Genomic DNA, 14,996 nt, shown 5'->3' on the forward strand with positions numbered 1-14,996 from the left:
AGGGATAGGTATCACAGCCCACTTCTATGATAAAATTGTATCCTGCTTTTAAAGCAAATTAAAGGCAACGTGATGCAGAACTGAAGTTGCAGCAGAGCAGCTACCAAACCGCCTTAGTTCCCCTTAACAGCGTGGCGCTGGTGCCTGAAGGTCACTGATGAACGCCTGGGTCCTGTGCTCACACTGCTGAAGATGCTGGGGGCTGATACCTGCAGCAATTTGGGTGCTGTGGGGTGGCACAGGGGGGCGAATCCCCCTCCTGTCCCAGCTGGTTCCCAGGGGAGATGCTGAGGACCCTCGGTCCCGCTCCGGGCCAGCACATGACAGGAGCTGGCGCAGCACCGGAGCTGCCACGGGAACTGGCGTTTATTCGAGGAAAAATAGAGAAAATAGATCCCTGTGGGAACAACCCCAGCTGCCGCTGACACCTCAGAAAACACAGCTCGGAGCAGCGACCAAAAACCCTTCAGGAGGGGCTGCCTCGCCCCCTGTGCTCCCCCTCATCCTCACAGGGGGCTCGTGCGGGACGGGGCTGCCCTGAGGGGCCGGGGCCGGGGCCGGGGAGAAGCCGAGGCCCCGAAATGGCGGCGCGGGCCCCGGTCCTCCCCCCCGCTGGCGTCGCTGCAGCGGGCGGCGGGGGTCGCTCCCTGCGGGCCGGGCCCGCCGCCGCCTCCCCCTGGCGGCCGCTCGGGGCCCCGTCTGGCCGCGGCGGCGGCTATAAAGGGCCGCCCGCCGCCCGCCGCCGCCTCTTCGCTCGCCGGGGCCGCAGCGAGTGAGTGGGGTCGGGCCCGGCACCGACCGGGGAGGGTGCGGGGGGGGGGGCGAGCGCGGCTGCGGCCCGGGCCCGGTCCCAGTCCCAGTCCCGATCCCGATCCCGGTGCCCCCGGGGCTGTGCTGTGGGGTAACGTCCGTGAGCCTAGCGGGGACGGTTCGAGTGCGGGAGGTTGTTTCCTATAGATATCTTTGGGAGATAGTTGATTTATGTATAAATATATTTATTTATTTATTTATTTATTTTTCTAAAACCCCAACAAACCAAAGAGAACCAGCTCCGGGCCAGGGAGCGGGGGCTCGCTCCATGAGGCTGCCCCGTCTCCGGTGGGGCTCAGTGCAGCGCCTGTCCCACCCCCCAGGACCCCTTTAGTGAAGCTTTTCAGTTGTTTTCTGAACGTCTCCCCCCACCCCTTTTAAATATTTACCGAAAGCTTTCCCTACAGAACCCCCAGGATAACCCCCGCGGCTGCCGGGAGCACGTGCGGGGACGATGAACGCGGCGGCGGCGGCCAGCAGCTACCCCATGGCATCGCTCTACGTGGGCGACCTGCACCCCGATGTCACCGAGGCCATGCTCTACGAGAAGTTCAGCCCCGCCGGGCCCGTGCTCTCCATCCGCGTCTGCAGGGACATGATCACCCGCCGCTCCCTCGGCTACGCCTACGTCAACTTCCAGCAGCCCGCCGACGGTAAGCGACACGTGGGGCCACGGCCAGGGCCTTTTTCTTCCCTTTTCCTCACTTTTTTTTTCCTTTAACGCACCCTGCTGTTTGTGTGTTCTGCTGCGTAGCTCCCACCGGTGTTGCAGTTATGGGGTAAGTTAGTGCTTGGGGTGTTGGAATATTTTTTTACTGCTTGGTGTCTCCAGAATACTTTGCAAATGCACATCTCGGTGATTTCTCTGGTTAACAGGACTGTTTCTCTGTTACTGGAATTAAACTTTGGAGACTTGGGTTTATTGCAGTGCATATAAGAGGATAATCTCCACCATGTGCCACTGTGTTCTGGTGTAGGTTTAGGCTATTTATGTAGGACTTCATGCAGTCAGTCCTGGCAATAAAACATGAAAGTAATCAGCCCTGGTCAGATGTTCAGTTTGACTGCGCCTCTGGCTGTCCACCCACTATGACTTAATACTTGGGAGCTCTGATGGGCTCTGTGTTGCTCCATTTGTGCAAGCACCTGGATGGGTCTTCCAGTCTGAAGTGGTATTCCTGCATTAATAGGAAAGAAGATGCATTGTGCAATGTGTGTGAAATCTCTGTCTCATCTGCAGAATCCATGTCGGTTTGTTCTGTTCAGGTTTTTTCTTAATACTTTAATTTGGCACCTGCTCGGAAGTAGGTATTCCAGCACTGTAGCAGCAGAAATGGGAAAGAAGGGACAGAAAAGGTCATTTTGGAGCACGTCTTTTCTGGAAAAAAAGTGGGTCAGCATTTTCTGCCCACATTTTTAGAGCCTTTGCTTGTTGACTGGTGCAGGTTTACTGCTCCGTGCTGTGATTTAGCAGTGTCTATATATAGGCATCTACAGGCTAGATAAGGTGCACTCTTCCCTTTCATTCAGAATCAATTTGTAAGAGCACAGACTTCAACAGCAGGTGAACTCTCCTGTAGGTTCCAGTTGGCTGTCCTGTTCTACAGTTCTGCAAAGAGCAGCTAGCAGTCTGTCATGCAGGGTAATCCATAACTTTGGATCAAAGTCTTCATAATGTGTAGAAAACCAATTTTATCACGAAATCTTGCTCCTGCAAGCAAGCAGAGCCTGTGGGATTGAGCTCTTGGCTGGAATATGGAGTATGAGTTCATGTAATCTGGTTGTGACTGTGCCATCCTCACTTCCATCCTCTTCCCTGGTTCAGAGTGCCTTCTGCACATTCTTTCCTTGGGATACCGACTGATCCGACTGAGCTTTTCTGATCTTTTCTCTTGCCAGGCTGATTAAAAAAAAAACTGGCTGCAACCCAGTGCGCAAGAACTCATTGATAGAACTCTAAAAATTGCTCTTATGCATGTTAAGCTCTGTATTTGTCTTGAAACTTCCCAGCAGGAAGGAAAGAACTTGAGGGCCTGTCCATATGTCCCTCTCCTGCTCAGATGAACCTGCCTGCTTTGGCTCCCTCTTATAAAACAAGCTTGGTATATTTGTGCTGTGCAAGGGTACAGTAACCCAGGCTTACCTGCCTTTGTCTAGGCTATGATTTCTCTCCTTCAGGATAAGAGGAGAAACTAACAGGAAGCAAAAATAGATCCATGAAGGAACTCAGAAATATCTGGCTCTGTGTGTGTAAAGGAGTATAAAGTTCTCTTCCTTAAAGCAGAGAAGACCTGTATAATGTAGGTGTAGGTAAGATGTTAAAAGGGAAGAGTGGCTGGTTAGAAATGCTCGCTTTAGCAGGAAGAAGTTCTCCTCGTACAAACATGAAGACAGCTGGCCTTCCCGTGTATTTCAAAGTAATCTTTAATGGTAATAGATAGGCAGGAATTCAGAGGGACCTTGTGTCATTCTGGACTCCTGGTGAGGCAGCAGACATTTTAGGAAGTCCCAGTACTTAAAGTGATACTTCGACAGAGTAACTGGTGTCCTGTTACTGGTGGGTCTTACAAGGTCAAGCGACTTAAACCTAATCTTTGAGCTGAGATTGGGAAGGAGAAATAGACAAACTCCTGCCTTTGTGATCTCTTGTGGAAAACCTCCTGACTTGCCTGGCAAACTACAGCATGTTACGAGTAAAAGGCAGTTGTTCTGGTAAACTTAATGCAGCAGAACCTAAACAGATCATGTTGGGAAGGTGAGCATGGTGGTGGTGTGTTGAGCTCTATCCGAAACCAAGACTTGACTGTGAAAAATGCAATCTTTACAACATCATCCCTGCCTGTGGCAGGGGGGTTGGAACTAGGTGATCTTGAAGGTTCCTTCCAACCCAAGGCATTTTATGAACCTTTATGGTCAAATGGAGGACTTCTGGCTTTTGTTTTCATGATGGCAGTACCCAGTACTGTCTGTGTGAAGGCTCTTGGAGAATACAAGGACTCTGTATTTTCTTCTAGGGATGCATAAGCAGAAATGCATTGGGACGTCATTTTACTCAGCATACAAAAAGGTAGGTGGTGTTCTGTAGCACTGCAGGGAACTCCTCTGATTTATGGGTGATTGTTAAGCTGCTGTAAAATATCCTGCCATAAAATATAAAAGTAATCAGGAAGATTTGTGCACTGGAAACTTCTAGGGAAGTTCTTGTGGTCATGCTGTTGGTATGTTCGAAATGGTAGTAGATATGAAAGGAGTTGATATGGTAGCTTACATTTCACTGGCACCTTCTGAGTGTTTTGTAAATGCTCAGATTTACCACATCTTAACCTTTGTGTGGGAAATAGGACTCTGCCTTTACTGACTAGAGAAACCAAACTGTGGCCATAAAGTCAGGTAGCAGCCAGAACTCCCCTGTTATGTGGGACCACTGTCACTGTCATATCCTGTGTTTCCAGAACTCCTCTATCCAAATTGGCTAAGAGCTTGTGTTTCTCTTTGTTTTTCTTGGCTAATGGAGCGATACTTTACCCTGGAAGGGGTTACTCTTTGGACATGCATTGTCTGGCTGGTGTAGTCTGCTGCAGAGAGGTTATTTTTAGTGAAAATGAGCTCTGCTGCCTTTGATTGCAGTTCTGTGGCATAGTAGCCAGTGAATGCTGAGTACTGCTTCTGTCATACTCCGATAGGCAGATGAAGGAAATGCTTCAAAGTTCTGGGTAGTTCAGGCTCAGACATGGTTGTTAATATTTATACTTTTTTTGACCGTAAAGGGAAAGAAATTCATTTCATTTGGAAGAAAAGCTGAATTTCCTTTCTCGTGTGTTCCTCATGCAATTTAATTGCATTCCAGGGTTTCATAACATTGACAGTTATGACATGACAACTCAGATAATGAAGCAGAGAAGCTTCAGTGTGGCTGTAGAGATAAGCTGTTCTGCAAGTACAGAGAAAACAGCGTGATTCCCAAGTGAAGAACGAACCCAGAGCTGGGATTAGAGAATGGTCTCTGAAAATGAAAGGTGTAGATAAACTTGCTGCCTCTCTTCTTCCTTAAAGGAGAGAACAGCATAAAGAATATCCAGTGTTGCAGGATAAAACTCCCTGTGCAGAGTTACTGGTGGGTGAATCGTGGTGTGTGTGGTTATGTTTTATGCTGCTCAGTCACAGTTGCCTTGGCTTTTGAGGAGCCTGTAACGGAGAATGATTGCTTTGAGGCCTAAGGCAAACTGCAAGGGGTGCTCATATGTTTGTTTTCCCTATCCAAAAGGCACTTGAAGAATGAAAAGAGTCTGAAAGGGGTTAAAAGTGTGTGCAATGTTGTACGAGTTGCAGTTGAGCCTGCTGGAAGGATGACAGGAACCAGTGGGAGAGAAACAGATACAGGAACTGAGGTGGGTGAAGATTTGCTGCTTAAGCAGAGGAAAATGAGAAGGTGTTCGTTCAGATGAAGGAAGTGAACTGGGTGTGTTTAGTCTGAGTCACTCGCATCATTCTGCTGATTCTTCACAGCTTTTCCCAGGTACTGCTGTGATGTGATTGCATTTCGACCTGGGGGCATGGCAGGCCTCCTTCGGGTCAGGAAACCTCTCCGGGGCTTTCTTACACCACTGCTCACAAGCAGCATGTGTGTGTTTCAAGCAGAGCATAATACATGTAATACCACGGAATACTTGCAAGCTACTGAAAGAGTGGCGCAGTAGTGCCCACTGGTGTGTGTTTAGGAAGCTTGAAAGAAGCACAGTAAGTTCGTAATTAGTCTATATAGTTCATAACTCGTCTGTATAGTTCATAACTGGCCGGTATCTCAGTACCTGCTGCAGAACAATCCCCTCTGGTTGCTCACCACTGCTTCATCTGCCTGCCACCTTTCAGCAGGAGCTCTCTTTCTGCTGCAAATGGTATTTACGGCTAGTTTGTGTCCTTGCCAATGCATGCTTCTGGAGGACCTCTCTGTGCTATAAATAAACACTGCCAAATTTGACAAGCCAGACCAAGTCGCCTGCTGAAGTGCCTCATGGGGGTGGGCTGCGGAAAGAACCGAAGGGTTGCATTGATTCAGAGTAGCAGCTGAGGAATCATTTCAGCACGGCAGTTAATTGAATTGAATACATTTGACTCTCTAATAGAGCTAGTAGAGTCCTAGCAAGTATAGTTTTATTCCTGAAACGATCTCTTCTTTTGCAAGCCTACTTCAGGAGTGAGGCCCAGCAGAACTTGTTTCCCAGTTGGGGTCATGTATGAAGGGTTGGGGAAAACAGCAGTGGCACCACTTCGGCTTAAAAAGCAAAAAGATATTTTTGAAGCATGTGAAAAACTCCTAAAACTTCCATGTAGGAGTTCAAACTGATCATAGGATAGGGAGTGCAGGAGACTTCTTCAGGCAGTGACCCGTTGGGGTTCCTGGTGGTGGCTCTGTGAAACGCTGCACAGTTCCTCTGCTTGCACTAGCAAAGTATCACACAAAAGCAGGTGTTCATTTTCCTGGAATTTGCTGCTCCTGAAATGTAATTGGCAAGTATCATTTAGTGAAGGTGGCATGGAAGAACTGAGCTGAACAAATTTGGAAAATGGGTTCTGCCCTGTTAATAGTCCTTGATTTTTAATGCATATCCCTCTCTTTCCCTGCCTCATGCTGGGAATTGAGTCTTTCATTCTCTGCTCACTCCATGCTGGGAGTGTTTCCTTGCACAGAGGAGTCCCAAGCATCTGAATTTTATGAACAAGATCCTAATGAGTGTACGTAATGATCCTTTTAATATATCAGTAGGTAGCAGAAATAGAATTGTGGAGGGGGGCTGGTTCAGTGTGGGCTAGAATGGCAGCAGTGGGGTTTCAGAATTTGTCTGTACGCTTCCATATTCCCCATGTAGGCTATGTGGACTTCTTTTACAGTGTTTTGTCTGTTCTTACTCACTTTTAGATTGAGCAAATGGGGAATCATTTTTTGGCCATGTAGGCTGCAGGGGCTGACTCATGTTGTTCCCAGCCAGCCATGTGTTCATGTGCATTTTCTGTCCCTGACCTGATAGAGAGATGATCCTTTTCTCTTAATAGAAACAAGCATGGGTAGATGAGAGCTCATGCAAAGCAAACAAGCCAGTTGGTCACTTTTGCTGCTTCTTTTTTTTCCCCAGGGTTTTCTGCATTTCCTTTCCTTATTTTGGGTGCATACATTTACCTTTATAATGAAGAATATAACTAATTAATGAAGCACAGACATTTAAAAGACTACTATCATGTCAGTTCAGAACAGTTTATTAAACCAGTTAGATACTTAAGCCTGTCTAGTTACTGTGCTGCAAAGATCTCCCTCGAAACATAAAGTTAAACGAAACAAACCCTAGTCATTGGAATTGGTGGCCCCAAACTTCTCCATGAGCTGACTATAATTCAGAGAAAACCATCTCCCACACGATGGAAACCTTTATTCTTTAACAATCCAGAGAAACCTGTTCTTGACTTCTCTTGCAGCTGAGCGTGCTCTAGACACCATGAATTTTGATGTGATCAAAGGAAAACCCATTCGCATCATGTGGTCTCAGAGGGACCCCTCCTTGAGGAAGTCAGGGGTTGGGAATGTCTTCATTAAGAACCTGGACAAATCCATTGATAACAAGGCACTTTATGACACATTCTCAGCGTTTGGGAATATTTTGTCCTGCAAGGTGAGATGTGGTTGCTTTGTCCAATTCTGCTGTATTGGTGGCATGTTCAGACACACCCAGTGTAGGAAGCGGAAGGGACACCTGTAGCCAAGTGAGGAGTGATGCCTCTGGGAGGCAGAGCAGACCAAAGGGTCAGGGAGAGCTCAAGTTATGTCAGGCTCGGTCATGAGATGCGCCAGTCTGAAACACAGACCTTGCTTGCTTTGCCCCTTGGCAGTAACCTGTTTTCACGTCCTGTGACAAAGGAGCCAGTATGTGCTCAGAGATCTGAGTCTGGTTTCCCTCTGCACGTCTAGGTGGTGTGTGATGAGAATGGCTCTAAGGGCTACGCATTTGTGCACTTTGAGACCCAGGATGCTGCAGATAGAGCCATCGAGAAGATGAACGGCATGCTGCTCAACGACCGCAAAGTGTGAGTGTCACAGCCAGCAGCAGCAGCGATCGCATGAACCGTGATGCATCTCGGTATTAACAGGGACACACAAGGCACTGGTTCTCCTGGCCCGAGCCTTGGCCTGCTACCTCTCCACTACAGGGCTGGTGAGTGACCCTGCCCAAGCCATGGCCTGCTCCCCCTCCATTACAGGGCTGGTGGGTTCTCCTAGCCGAGCCTCGACTTGCTACCTCTCTGCTAGTGGGCTGGGTGGGTTTCTGTGGCCAGTGCTCTCTCCACTGCAGAGCCGGGTGGGCATCACAGGCTGCTTCTCTCTGCAGTAGGACAGGTGATTTTTCTGGTTGGTCTGCAACCTGTTTGTCCTTCTGTTCTCCTGGCACCCTTTCTTCTCCCCATTTCCAACTCCTACCACAAACTCATTTGCCTCACTGCAAATCACACATTGCTTTTTCCATTCCTGAAAACCAGTTGCTTATTGTAACTTTCATTATTTCCTACAGGTTTGTTGGGAGATTCAAGTCTCGTAAAGAACGGGAGGCTGAGCTGGGAGCCAAGGCAAAGGAGTTCACCAATGTTTATATTAAAAACTTTGGGGATGACATGGATGATGAAAGACTAAAGGAGCTCTTCAGCAAATACGGTAAATACAGAAGCACTTCTAATGAAGCTGTGAATTTCATGACCAATGCTCATTTAACACTGCTGCTACCATCTCTGTAGCTCTGCCTGGGTCACTTTGAGGCTGATGAATAGGAAGAATTGAAATGTGGGAGGTAGTTGGGTCAAATGCTGGACGGGAGGCAGAGGCTAGCTAGCAGATAAGTAAGAGAAGAGAGGTAGGGCTTATAATGTGGAGTTTAATAGTCTAGACAGAGCCTTATGTGGTATTTTACTAACCCTGTCCCTTGGTAACAGGTAAGACTCTGAGCGTTAAAGTGATGACAGACCCCACTGGAAAATCCAAAGGCTTTGGCTTTGTAAGCTTTGAAAAGCATGAGGATGCTAACAAGGTATGACCAACTGGTGTTAATGCTGCTTGCGTATCTTTAGAGAAGAGCTTAATTGCCTCACCACAGAAACCTGTTGAGACAAAATCATGTCTTGGGTGTAATCTTCTGGATGTGGAGACTAGAAGCTGCACCTTAATAGCTTGATATTCAGCAATAAGCTGGCGTTTCTCAGATTACTAGGTGCACACAAAATACGGTGGTATAAGAAGAAGAATTGTTGAAGAAATGTTACAATAGAGGGCTTAAGGAGTGGGTGTTCTTGGAGAGTTCTTATCCAAGCAGTATGCTCGTTAAAATTTGGCCCTAACTGCAAGAAGGGTGGGGATAAAGTCACAAGTTGCTGTTGTTAGTCTGGTACTTAATGGTGGGGTTGCCAGCATGGTCTCTCCTGATAACTCAGTTTATCTTTAATTAGCCTGTGTTACACAGGAACAATGTGAAGGTGCTATGGCAAGATTGGTTTATTGGCTAACGAACAGGGAGACACAAAGTGAGCTTTGGGCAGCCAGGTTCTTAACAGGATCAGCTGCTGTCTTGTTTTTAGCAGTTGACAGTTTTCTTTGAACCCTCTGTCCAGGCAGTAGAAGAAATGAATGGGAAGGATATCAATGGGAAAATGGTGTTTGTAGGGCGAGCACAGAAGAAGGTTGAGCGCCAGGCAGAGCTGAAACGGAAGTTTGAACAGCTAAAACAAGAGAGAATCAGCCGGTACCAGGTGAATAATCTGTCTCTTTTCTGAATTTAAGTACTGTTTGCAATTTGCTGGCAGACTGAAAAGGAACTGACAAAGTAGTCATTGTCCTGTAAAATATCCTGGGAGTTAAAGTTTAAAGGTGACTCTGGTATATGCGGGTGAAGGAGACATCTGTGCACAGCCTTGTTCAGGTGGATGTGAGAAATCACACAGCCTCCTTTATTTTCCAATGGGGATACCCCAAAGGATGGAAAGAGACAGCCTGACTGTGCTGTTGTCTCTCTAATTTATGGCAATATTGTCATGTCAGAGGTTGCATCTGAATCTTTCCTGCTCCTTGCAATATAGTGCTGGACTGGGGACACATGATGCAACAGGAAAGCAGAGGAAATCCAGACGGGCTCCCTTTCACCACAGTGGGACTTGTCTCTACACCTTTGCAACATTTTTTGCCCTTGGGTTTGGTGGTGTGAAAGGAACATTATACTAAATTAAGAGGTTTTTAGACAAATGATGCCTTTAACAGGTGGATGCCAACAGTCAGTGTGCTCAAAATTCTCTTCATTACTATAGGTGTCTTATTGTTCTCTGTTTTCTAGGGAGTTAACCTGTACATTAAAAACCTAGATGACACTATAGATGATGAAAAACTGAGGAAGGAGTTCTCACCTTTCGGATCAATAACAAGTGCCAAGGTATTTGGAGTTCTTGGATTGGTAAAGCCTGAAGGAGCTGTTACCTGACATGGGTTTGAAGGGCAGTTTGTTTATCCCTGTGTCACTGCAGTCACAAGAGTATATGGAATAGTAAATACACAGATTTCCTTGTCACAGTGTTATTTTACTGATAACTTGTTGTATTCCCTCCTGAAAAGAAGGGGTGGGAGATGGCAAGCATGCTCATTGGAGGTGACTCCCAATAAGCATCAGATGGCATTTCCCTACCTGTATTTAGAGGCTGCACCTGATCTTTCCCATTCCTTGCTGCTCAGTGTGGGCCTGGGGACACATGGTGCTTACAGAAAAGCTGAGTAAATCCAGACAGGTGATCTTTTGTTGAGAACTTGTCTCTACACCTCTGCAACACCTACCTGCCTGAGCTGTGACACTTCTCTAGGAAGGAGAATACGGAGTCTTATGCTGTTCTTGGTACCGTTGCTCCACTAACATTTGGTCTTTACCGCAGGTGATGCTGGAAGATGGACGGAGCAAAGGGTTTGGCTTCGTCTGCTTTTCCTCTCCAGAGGAAGCTACAAAAGCTGTGACGGAGATGAATGGACGAATTGTGGGCTCAAAGCCATTGTACGTTGCACTCGCACAAAGGAAAGAAGAGCGGAAGGCCCATCTAACGAATCAGTACATGCAGCGCATTGCTGGGATGAGGGCCTTGCCTGCCAACACAATCATTAATCAGTTCCAGCCTGCTGCTGGGGGGTATTTCATGCCTGCTGTACCCCAGGTAAGCTGAGTTAAATTAGTATGGTGTTAGGAATCTTTAACCTGGCTTGGACCTTTGATGGTTCTCATTGAGCCTTTCTTACACATATAAGCAAGCAACTCCTAATGAGGAGTGCCGTCAGTGGAGTTAATTGTGTGACTTCCCAGGTGCCTCCTGTCTTAATGTGTATTGAGTGAGTCTTGGGAACAACTGCTGAAACATGTTGTAAACAATGTGTGTTATTCACGTATGCACTCTGAGCTTGTCTGCTCTCCCTCCAGGCCCAGAGCAGACCCACTTACTATGCACCCAACCAAATGACGCAGATGAGACCTAACCCACGCTGGCAGCAAGGAGGACGACCTCAAGGTGAGCATGCTGGAAGCAGCGTTTTGGTTGTGTGACCCTCTTGGTTGTACTTCACACCAAGAACAATGCATGCTTTCCTCTCCGTGCACAACCCCCACCTGCTTCCTGCAGCTGACTGTCCTGACTTGCCAGTCAGCTCTGTTTTGAGGATTTCCCCATATTTCTTCCATTAGGCTTCCAGGGAATGCCAAATGCCATGCGCCAGTCTGGACCACGGCCAGCACTGCGCCATCTGGCCCCTGCCGGCAATGCCCCGGCCTCTCGTGGCCTCCCTGCTGCTGCCCAGCGAGTTGGTAAGGTGTCTGCCTCCCCGCCTCGTCCCCTCAGCTGGGGGGATGCTGTTGAGACTTGACTCTTATTTCCAGAAATGGCTGTCAGATACGGATAACCAAAGGCCACCCAGAGCAAGGGGCAGAGACAGCACCTGAATCTTTCCTATTCCTTGCTGTGCAGTGCAGGTCTGGGGACAGTTGGTGCTAGAGCACGGCAGAGGAAATCCAGATGGGTTGCTTTGCTACTTGCTTGGAGCTCATCTCTACAACTCTGCAACATTTGCCACTCAAAATAAGGCTCTGTAGGTTATGAATATTGTTTTCAGAGTAGAGCATCCAATTCATTTTTTCTAAGGAATAACTAGAAAATATCTCAAATGCAGGATGTGGAATCTGTGGTCTAGTCTTAGGGAGAAATGCACTTTCCTAAGTGCATTTTGGAAGCCAGTTTCTGAAGTGGTGTAATTAGACTGTACAGTACAGAGCTTGAATTCAGCAATTAATAGCAGGCACCCTGACTTGCTTGCTGCATGTTGCTCTGGGCGTTTCTAATCCTGTTCTCTTCCTTTGCAGGTGTTGCCACTGCAGCACAAAACTTAGCTCCTCGTCCACCTGTAGCTGCCCCCGCTCCCAGAGCGGTTCCTCCTTACAAATACGCCTCAAGTGTCCGCAGCCCGCACCCAGCCGTACAGCCTTTGCAGGTAACACAAGGATCTGTGTCGTTAAGTCCCTAAATAACTGCAGGCCAACAGATTTTACAAGCAACTGGAGTGTTTTTGCAGAAATGTCAAGCTACTTGTATAACCCAGACAGGCACCAGAAGTTGGAATTTAAAACCTGGCAGTTGTACCTTTGCCAGGGACAACTTAGTTGATTTGTCTGTCCCATACTAGTAAGCCACTTTTTACTCAGATATGCTGTAAGGTATTTTTCTTGGTTCTTTGCTTTCCAGCTTTGCTCTTTCATTTAATCAGCTTTGATACCCTAGTAAGAATTTGGCTTTGAAGGCAGTTTGTCTTTCCCATACCCCACTGCATTGTACAGAAAGTGAGCATGGATGTTTTTTCTCGATTGTGATATCTGCCTCTCCATGTTTGAAGTTTTTGTAATATTTTTACAGTGCTTATGTGTGACATTGAGTTCTTGATCAGAATTTGAAGCGTGTTTCGGACCTAAGGGCAACATTTCTGTCTGTTTGTGAAATGAAGTCTGCTGTCAGTTTGACAGATCCTTTTATAGAAGGAGGGGCTGTATTATTTTGACTCTAAATGTGAAACAATCCGCATAGCATCTATTTTTGAACCCTCACATCTGCCCTTCTACAGGCACCTCAGCCTGCAGTCCACGTTCAGGGACAGGAGCCACTAACAGCCTCCATGCTGGCTGCTGCCCCTCCTCAGGAGCAGAAACAGATGCTGGGTAAGTGAAACTCTGTTTCTTACAGATTGCACTGTAATTGGGAAATCTCCTTGGGTTTCACCAGCAACTTTTTAATTGAACTGCTGTCTGAACTTTTTTCTAGGAGAACGTTTGTTCCCTCTGATTCAAGCTATGCACCCCAGTCTTGCAGGGAAGATCACAGGAATGCTGCTAGAGATTGACAACTCAGAGCTGCTGCACATGCTGGAGTCTCCAGAGTCCCTCCGGTCAAAGGTAAGCTGGCCTGTTGCTTTTGGGGCAGATGGTGGGACCCTTTCTTCATAAGAAGTTTCACAAAGTAATTTGTCTCCCTCAGGTGGAGGAGGCTGTTGCAGTGTTGCAGGCTCACCAAGCCAAGAAAGAAGCTGCCCAGAAGGTGGGTGTGGTTGCTGCTACCTCTTAAACCAGGAAGACTGGTGAGTGTTTCAGTCCTCACTTCAATTGAAACCTTCCAGAATCAGAGTAAATAAAGCATGATCATTAGTAAATGCATCTGGTCTGGGAGCTCTGGGTGCAGAATTTGTCTGATCTTAGTCAATTATTCAGAAAAGACTAATGTAGCTTCTTGCAACAGAATCCTTACTGTAGAAGCTTTAGGAGTATTCTGCAGAAATCTCATTTTAATTAAGCATCAGAAAGGTGTTGCATAAGTTCCTGAAACGTTTCTAGCAGTTGACATGTCATGGAAGGGTAATGTATTGAAATGAGGCTTGTGAATTGCTAATCCAGGAAACGAGGCAAGATTTTCTAGTGACTTCAAGGCTAAGTAGACTGTTTAATGCCCATTCCTTATCCTGACAACCACCTGCATACTGTATACAAAGTACTAGTGTCAGGAATGTCACTTACTTGCACAGGTCTGTCCAAGCAAATGCTGTCTCCTGTGTTTGGAGCTGGCTCATTTAACTTCTAAATAAGGTTTATATTAAAAATACCTCTTACATTTGCTGATGCATTTCTCTCTGGGTTTGTCTGGAGTTGCTATGATCATCTTAAACACTTCCTGTGAAGCTGTTGTGGTCAGCTGTCACAGCTCAAAATGGTGAACATCGATGGCTTTTATACTTTAACCTTTAAGTTTCTCAGTGGGTCTGGTGACTGGCTTCTTTACCAAAGAATGTGAGTTTCTTAATGGATGGTCAGAAATTGATTTTATCTATTTTGACTTACTACCTTGCAAATTATATTAGTCCTTATGGCTTGTGAAGCTGTAAGTTCACTCGCCTGGAATGAGCTGTGCTGTGTAGATAACATGTCGTCTTCTTTTGCCTGTAGGATGCAAGAAGCCAAATAGCCCCTTCTTAGACATCAGCTCAAGATGTTTGAAGATTCTTCACCGTCCTGCACATCTCAATGCCATGCATCATATCATAGTTATATTGCATTTTGTAAATTAATCTTTAAAACCTTATTTAAAAAGGCAGTTCCCCAAAGCTCTAGATTTCCAAAACCAGAACTGGGTTTGCAAGCTTCTCCTCTGTGGCCAGAACGGTTCTCCTTTGCCTTTTCTAAGCCAGGACACTGAGGATTTCTGATCAAAAGTATCCTGTGGTTTTGGTTTTAACTGAACAATCATTCACTTTGGAAAGTCTGGAAAGCATTTATCAATAAAGAAATAAAAACTTACACTGTGTTGTCCTATTTTCCTTAGATTTGGTTAATAAATATGATGTAGACTAATAAAAGTAAAGGGGGAGGCAGTTGTCATGTAGTGGATGCATTGAAGTGGTGTTCTGAGTTACTCAGCTTGCTAATGGGGCACTATTAGCAAGCATCACTGTTCTCAAGCAGCTGTTAAAATTATGCTGTGGGTTATTACGTTGGGGTTGATTGGGGTCTGGGACACAAAAATACCCCAGAGGGGACCTGATGGAAGGTCTCAGGGGTGATCCTGACGAGAAGCTGATGCAGTTGGGTGCCTGCTCCGAG

The 14,996-nt window shown here is 46.6% G+C and overlaps 1 protein-coding gene across 2 annotated transcripts; it reads left to right on the forward strand.

Annotated features, from left to right (window-relative positions):
• The first annotated feature begins 652 nt into the window (after positions 1-652).
• On the forward strand, positions 653-14,693 carry PABPC4 (poly(A) binding protein cytoplasmic 4). Of its 2 annotated transcripts, XM_084497032.1 has the most exons (16): positions 653-772; positions 1,218-1,463; positions 7,279-7,472; positions 7,769-7,884; positions 8,367-8,506; positions 8,782-8,876; positions 9,454-9,591; positions 10,170-10,265; positions 10,756-11,028; positions 11,289-11,376; positions 11,550-11,669; positions 12,222-12,349; positions 12,974-13,067; positions 13,171-13,301; positions 13,384-13,483; positions 14,343-14,693. In XM_084497032.1, exons 2-15 carry the CDS (start codon positions 1,265-1,267, stop codon positions 13,468-13,470), a joined length of 1,899 nt encoding a protein of 632 aa, XP_084353158.1. In that variant the 5' UTR covers positions 653-772; positions 1,218-1,264; the 3' UTR covers positions 13,471-13,483; positions 14,343-14,693. The 2 variants fall into 2 exon arrangements, with proteins under 2 accessions (XP_084353158.1, XP_084353159.1); XM_084497033.1 differs by lacking the exons at positions 653-772; positions 1,218-1,463 and adding an exon at positions 5,076-5,198.
• The last annotated feature ends 303 nt before the right edge of the window (positions 14,694-14,996 follow it).

The sequence above is a fragment of the Aythya ferina genome (assembly GCF_964211825.1).
Source record: "Aythya ferina genome assembly, chromosome: 24".
Classification (NCBI taxonomy): domain Eukaryota; kingdom Metazoa; phylum Chordata; class Aves; order Anseriformes; family Anatidae; genus Aythya; species Aythya ferina.

Coding starts and splice junctions, on each gene's coding strand:
- PABPC4 (XM_084497032.1), top strand. CDS start 1,265: ATGAACGCGGCGGCGGCGGCCAGCAGCTACCCCATGGCATCGCTCTAC. Junction 7,473..7,768: donor GGAATATTTTGTCCTGCAAG/GTGAGATGTGGT, acceptor CTGCACGTCTAG/GTGGTGTGTGATGAGAATGG. Junction 10,266..10,755: donor GATCAATAACAAGTGCCAAG/GTATTTGGAGTT, acceptor TCTTTACCGCAG/GTGATGCTGGAAGATGGACG.